This window comes from Scyliorhinus torazame, chromosome 1, assembly GCF_047496885.1.
Source record: "Scyliorhinus torazame isolate Kashiwa2021f chromosome 1, sScyTor2.1, whole genome shotgun sequence".
Taxonomy (NCBI): domain Eukaryota; kingdom Metazoa; phylum Chordata; class Chondrichthyes; order Carcharhiniformes; family Scyliorhinidae; genus Scyliorhinus; species Scyliorhinus torazame.
This window is the reverse complement of record NC_092707.1, coordinates 6263587-6271120: the sequence shown is the minus strand read 5'-3', so window position 1 is coordinate 6271120 and position 7534 is coordinate 6263587. Positions and strand designations below refer to the sequence as shown.

Below are 7534 nucleotides of genomic sequence, written 5' to 3'. Positions count from 1 at the left end.
CTATGTGAAGATGAGGTGTGAAGTTTCAGTTGGGGCGATGGATAGTTACAAGGTAGCGAGGAAGGATCTAAAGAGAGAGCAAAGACGAGCAACGAGGGGACATGAGAAGTATTTGGCAGGTAGGATCAAGGAAAACCCAAAAGCTTTCTATAGGTATGTCAAGAATAAGCGAATGACTAGGGAAAGAGTAGGACCAGTCAAGGACAGGGATGGGAAATTGTGTGTGGAGTCTGAAGAGATAGGCGAGATACTAAATGAATATTTTTCGTCAGTATTCACTCAGGAAAAAGATAATGTTGTGGAGGAGAATGCTGAGACCCAGGCTAATAGAATAGATGGCATTGAGGTACGTAGGGAAGAGGTGTTGGCAATTCTGGACAGGCTGAAAATAGATAAGTCCCCGGGTCCTGATGGGATTTATCTTAGGATTCTCTGGGAGGCCAGGGAAGAGATTGCTGGACCTTTGGCTTTGATTTTTATGTCATCATTGGCTACAGGAATAGTGCCAGAGGACTGGAGGATAGCAAATGTGGTCCCTTTGTTCAAAAAGGGGAGCAGAGACAACCCCGGCAACTATAGACCGGTGAGCCTCACGTCTGTAGTGGGTAAAGTCTTGGAGGGCATTATAAGAGACAAGATTTATAATCATCTAGATAGGAATAATATGATCAGGGATAGTCAGCATGGCTTTGTGAAGGGTAGGTCATGCCTCACAAACCTTATTGAGTTCTTTGAGAAGGTGACTGAACAGGTAGACGAGGGTAGAGCAGTTGATGTGATGTATATGGATTTCAGCAAAGCGTTTGATAAGGTTCCCCATGGTAGGCTATTGCAGAAAATACGGAGGCTGGGGATTGAGGGTGATTTAGAGATGTGGATCAGAAATTGGCTAGCTGAAAGAAGACAGAGGGTGGTGGTTGATGGGAAATGTTCAGAATGGAGTTCAGTTACAAGTGGAGTACCACAAGGATCTGTTCTGGGGCCGTTGCTGTTTGTCATTTTAATCAATGACCTAGAGGAAGGCGCAGAAGGGTGGGTGAGTAAATTTGCCGACGATACTAAAGCCGGTGGTGTTGTCGATAGTGTGGAAGGATGTAGCAGGTTACAGAGGGATATAGATAAGCTGCAGAGCTGGGCTGAAAGGTGGCAAATGGAGTTTAATGTAGAGAAGTGTGAGGTGATTCACTTTGGAAGGAATAACAGGAATGCGGAATATTTGGCTAATGGTAAAGTTCTTGGAAGTGTGGATGAGCAGAGGGATCTAGGTGTCCATGTACATAGATCCCTGAAAGTTGCCACCCAGGTTGATAGGGTTGTGAAGAAGGCCTATGGAGTGTTGGCCTTTATTGGTAGAGGGATTGAGTTCCGGAGTCAGGAGGTCATGTTGCAGCTGTACAGAACTCTGGTACGGCCGCATTTGGAGTATTGCGTACAGTTCTGGTCACCGCATTATAGGAAGGACGTGGAGGCTTTGGAGCGGGTGCAGAGGAGATTTACCAGGATGTTGCCTGGTATGGAGGGAAAATCTTATGAGGAAAGGCTGATGGACTTGAGGTTGTTTTCATTGGAGAGAAGAAGGTTAAGAGGAGACTTATTAGAGGCATACAAAATGATCAGGGGGTTAGATAGGGTGGACAGTGAGAGCCTTCTCCCGCGGATGGAAATGGCTGGCACGAGGGGACATAGCTTTAAACTGAGGGGTAATAGATATAGGACAGAGGTCAGAGGTAGGTTCTTTACGCAAAGAGTAGTGAGGCCGTGGAATGCCCTACCTGCTACAGTAGTGAACTCGCCAACATTGAGGGCATTTAAAAGTTTATTGGATAAACATATGGATGATAATGGCATAGTGTAGGTTAGATGGCTTTTGTCTCGGTGCAACATCGTGGGCCGAAGGGCCTGTACTGCGCTGTATCGTTCTATGTTCTATGTAAACGCCGGCATCTCCACATCTTTCTTGAACAAGGGGGAGATCTTCCCTCACATCTTACACATTCCCCACATACTTCAAAAGTTTTGTTTATTTCAATTTATTAGTCTCAATGTTAACATTTTCTCCAATGATTCAAACTTTATTTAAATTTAAGGATTCATGATAAATTATTGACAAACTCTAAAGCAGGCATTTGCATTTTCACCATTCTGAAATAGGTGCCTTTTCTCTGCATTAATTCTTCATGACTCCCCTGTTCCACTATCACACCCTCGCTGATGACAATTATTTTCTGTGCATATTTCACGGTACTCAAACGGTGTGCTACAATAAGGATGGTGCAGCGTTCCTTCAACTTGGATAGTTCTTGCAGAATCTAAAATGGTGAGTAGATTTTTAATTCTCACCAACAATTAGAATGTGTTTATGTTACACAGCCTCTGCAACATATTTTATCAGCCCTATCATTTCATATTCCTGTACTGAAGATGTTTATCAATGATGAGCACAAATCAATATTGTGGAAAACCAGCATAGAAATTTAAATTAGCATTGAAGTAAATTAGCATAGAACAAAATTAGAATTAAATTTGCATATATATTTAAATGCACATAGCAATTTCTACATTTCATATCATAATCAAAAATATATTTAACTAATTTATTTGAGCAATATTGTACTCCCAATTGTTACTGAACTAGGAAGCAAAGGGGCAGAAATATCAGTTGACTGAGAGAAATTTCTACTGTTTGGTTGTTTTTGTTTGCCAAGGTGGTAGTGGACAATAAAAATAGAATCAATTATTCATAATGCATAATCAGTGTGTTAAGAATTGGGGGAAATTAAGATTTAAAAATGTAATTGGGATGAAAGAAACTAAGACAGAGAGATGACCAAAGGTGCAAACTAGCATATCAGCGAGAAAAACAAGTGTTTACCTAGGTGATCAGAGGAAATTAATGGGAGTGTAGAAAAGGTAACTTCAAAATGGAGAGATAAGGAGATTGAAATGTATATGTAAAAAGCCAACTTCACAGGGTGATTACCATCAAAGGGAAAAATGGTATTTCCATAACACCATGACTGAGAAAAAAGGGAGACAGGGAAAGACACAGACACAGCTACCACCAGCCACATCCAGCTGCAGAAACAATCTCCCCAAAACAAGTTATTGCTGAACAGGAAGCTGGTTAAGGTCAGAACCCGAAGCAAGCAGATTTTGTCTTTGCTCAAACTGAAGACGGTTTTCCCAAACATGGCCACATAACCTGTGCATGGTAACTATTTGCTGGATTTAGCTCGTGGAGTTATATAATATTGAATGTTATTTGGGAATAGCCATCAGTGTACTTATGTGCTGTGGTATATTATAGTCCTTCTTGAAGCGTGTTTTTATTTCTTTTTAAGTTAATAAATATTCTTTATTAATTATTCACACGACGACTGGACTATTTCCTCCCTGGTTCCCATATTTTTCTCACCGTATACTAAATTGAAAAGAACCGGTGTTCCAAGTTATCCCTTCTGGGTTTTGGGATATCCTCGCATTGAACATCAGCAGGGCTCTTAACAAGTGCCTTTGGTATTGTGGTTAGGCTTGACTAATGTTGTGAGGTTCTCTTGAGAAGAATATTTAATTTCTGTTTGGAATGTGCTAAAATTCTTATCTGAGAAGATGGAAGCAAATATTCTTCAAGTGTTACACCCGGGCATCTCTAAACCGTGACAAATTATAACACTCCTGATTTAAATTCATAAATATCTACCAAGATGGGAATGCTTAAAATATTTGAAAACAAGCAGCTCCATATATAGTGCTTTCAATAATAAAGAAAATGCAGAAATGGAATCCTGCATTGTGTAAATGTGAAATTGAAGAATGACATTCAGTAAATCATCAAGAAACAGAAATAGAAGTTAGATGTATAATATAGGATAATGTAACCACCTCTGCTTCTACCTCTGCCCATCTACTGCCTAAACATTCAATTATGTCTTTGTCACCTCCCAACTTGACTATTCCAATGGTTTCCTGGCTGGCCTTCAATCCACCCTCCATAAACTTCAGTGTAACCAAAATATTGTTTGTCATTCCCTAAGTTGCATCACACATGCTCATTTTTCCAGGGCTAGCAGATCCATTTCAGCTCCTAATCCCCCAATACGTACCTCACACTTTACGTTGTCGACCTTAGGTTTAATTTCCTCTGTTTTCTCACCCCTCCCTCTTTCTATAATTCTCTCTGAGTACAGCTCTGACCTATTTTCCATTCCCCTTCCCATCCTCGACCCATCTGAATTCTATTTCCACGACTCAGGCCTTTCTGTATCCTCCACCCTGCCATTGACAACCGTGCTTCCTCCTGCCTGGAACCTTTGCTCTCAAAATTAGACATTAGAACATTACATCGCAGTACAGGCCCTTCGGCCCTCGATATTGCGCCAACCTGTGAAACCACTCTAAAGCCCATCTACACTATTCCATTATCATCCATATGTTTATCCAATGACTATTTAAATGCCCTTAATGTTGGCGAGTCCACTACTGTTGCAGGCAGGGCATTCCACGCCCTTACTACTCTCTGAGTAAAGAACCAACCTCTGACATCTGTCCTATGTCTATCTCCCCTCAATTTAAAGCTATGTCCCCTCGTGCTAGCCATCACCATCTGAGGAAAAAGGCTCTCACTGTCCACCCTATCTAATCCTCTGATCATCTTGTATGCCTCTATTAAGTCACCTCTTAACCTTCTTCTCTCTAACGAAAACAGCCTCAAGTCCCTCAGCCTTTCCTCATAAGATCTTCCCTCCATACCAGGCAACATCCTGGTAAATCTCCTCTGCACCCTTTCCAATGCTTCCACATCCTTCCTATAATGCGGCGACCAGAACTGCACGTAATACTCCAAATGCCGCCGCACCAGAGTTTTGTACAGCTGCAACATGACCTCATGGCTCCGAAACTCAATCCCTCTACCAATAAAAGCTAACACACTGTACGCCTTCTTAAGAACCCTATCAACCTGGGTGACAACTTTCAGGGATCTATGTACATGGACACCGAGATCGCTCTTCTCATCCACACTACCAAGAATCTTACCATTAGCCCAGTACTCTGTCTTCCTGTTAATCCTTCCAAAATGAATCACCTCACACTTTTCTGCATTAAACTCCATTTGCCACTTCTCAGCCCAGCTCTGCATCTTATCTATGTCCCTCTGTAACCTGCAACATCCTTCCGCACTGTCCACAACTCCACTGACTTTCGTGTCATCCGCAAATTTACTCACCCATCCTTCTACGCCCTCCTCCAGGTCATTTATAAAAATAACAAACAGCAGTGGCCCCAAACCAGATCCTTGAGGTACACCACTAGTAACTGAACTCCAGGCTGAACATTTCCCATCAACCACCACCCTCTGTCTTCTTATAGCTAGCCAATTTCTGATCCAAACTGCTAATGGCTGGTTTAGCACAGGGTTAAATTGCTGGCTTTGAAAGCAGACCAAGGCAGGCCAGCAGCACGGTTCAATTCCCATACCAGCCTCCCCGAACAGGCGCTGAAATGTGGCGACTAGGGGCTTTTCACAGTAACTTCATTTGAAGCCTACTTGTGACATTAAGCAATTTTCATTTCTCATTTCATTTTCATAAATCACCCTGAATCCCATGCCTCCGTATTTTCTGCAATAGCCTACCATGGGGAATCTTATCAAACGCTTTACTGAAATCATATACACCACATCAACTGCTTTACCCTCGTCCACCTGTTTGGCCACCTTCTCAAAGAACTCAATAAGGTTTGTGAGGCACGACCTACCCTTCACAAAACCGTGTTGACTATCCCTAATTAAATTATTCCTTTCTAGATGATTATAAATCCTATCTCTTATAATCCTTTCCAAGATTTTGCCCACAACAGAAGTAAGGCTTTCTAAAATCTATCTGACTCTTTCTCCTCCTTTATGACTCTCCTTAAAACTAATCTTGTTAAAGAAATCTTGCAGTCACCTCTCCTATTATCTTCTTTGGTTTAGAATCCATCTTTTCCCTAATGTCTCTGGGTATCACCCTGAGATGTTTTTTGTTGTATGCTGGACAGATATAAGTGGTTGTTGGTTTCTCCGAATCTTTCCTGAATCAGCATATCCTTTTCATGCATTTATTTGTACCTGTTGACATTTTTTTATGTTAAAAGATAGAAGTAGTTGCCAATGAGTGTCATGTTTGCTCACGTTATATTCATTTTCTCCATCCAATGCGCTAGTAGCTTCATCAAGTAGTAAAACCTTAGGATCACGAACTAATGCACGAGCTATGGCAAGTCTCTGCTTCTGGCCGCCTGACAGCTTAGTGCCTTTCTCTCCAGTCTCTGATTAAAGCAGGCAGAAAATTGTTTAAACGATCTTAGACAGAAATTAAATTAATGTTTTATGTGCTGTGAGGTGGGTTCGTTCCCCTGTATAGATTTGTTTCAGGCACCAACAGAAATAATCAGGTACACAGCTGTAATCAGGTGCACAGCTATAATCAGGTACACAGCTGTAATCAGGTACACAGCTGTAATCAGGTACACAGCTGTAATCAGGTACACAGCTATAATCAGGTACACAGCTGTAATCAGGTACACAGCTATACTCAGGTGCACAGCTGTAATCAGGTACACAGCTATAATCAGGTACACAGCTATACTCAGGTACACAGCTGTAATCAGGTACACAGCTATACTCAGGTACACAGCTGTAATCAGGTACACAGCTATAATCAGGTACACAGCTATAATCAGGTACACAGCTATAATCAGGTACACAGCTGTAATCAGGTACACAGCTATAATCAGGTACACAGCTATAATCAGGTGCACAGCTATAATCAGGTACACAGCTGTAATCAGGTACACAGCTGTAATCAGGTACACAGCTGTAATCAGGTACACAGCTATAATCAGGTACACAGCTATAATCAGGTACACAGCTGTAATCAGGTACACAGCTATAATCAGGTACACAGCTATAATCAGGTGCACAGCTATAATCAGGTACACAGCTATACTCAGGGACACAGCTATAATCAGGTGCACAGGTATAATCAGGTACACAGCTATAATCAGGTACACAGCTGTAATCAGGTACAGAGCTATAATCAGGTACACAGCTATAATCAGGTACACAGCTGTAATCAGGTGCACAGCTATAATCAGGTACACAGCTATAATCAGGTACACAGCTATAATAAGGACACAGCTGTAATCAGGTACACAGCTATAATCAGGCACACAGCTATAATCAGGTACACAGCTATAATCAGGTACACAGCTATAATCAGGTACACAGCTGTAATCAGGTACACAGCTATAATCAGGTACACAGCTATAATCAGGTACACAGCTGTAATCAGGTACACAGCTGTAATCAGGTACACAGCTATAGTCAGGCACACAGCTCTAATCAGGTACACAGCTATAATCAGGTACACAGCTATAATCAGGTACACAGCTGTAATCAGGTACACAGCTGTAATCAGGTACACAGCTATAATCAGGTGCACAGCTATAATCAGGTGCACAGCTGTAATCAGGTACACAGCTGTAATCATGTACA

The 7534-nt window shown here is 41.7% G+C and overlaps 1 protein-coding gene across 1 annotated transcript in view; it reads right to left on the bottom strand.

Moving 5' to 3' along the window:
- Window positions 1–1839: 1839 nt before the first annotated feature.
- abcb9 (ATP-binding cassette, sub-family B (MDR/TAP), member 9) overlaps window positions 1840–7534 on the bottom strand; it is a 140302-nt gene continuing 134607 nt past the window's right edge. Inside the window, exons 10-11 of the mRNA XM_072516605.1 lie at window positions 6170–6306; window positions 1840–2309 (exon numbers count right to left, since the gene is read on the bottom strand). Coding sequence (XP_072372706.1) covers window positions 2091–2309; window positions 6170–6306 — 356 coding nt within the window. The 3' untranslated portion in view covers window positions 1840–2090. The remainder of the gene's footprint in view (window positions 2310–6169; window positions 6307–7534) is intronic.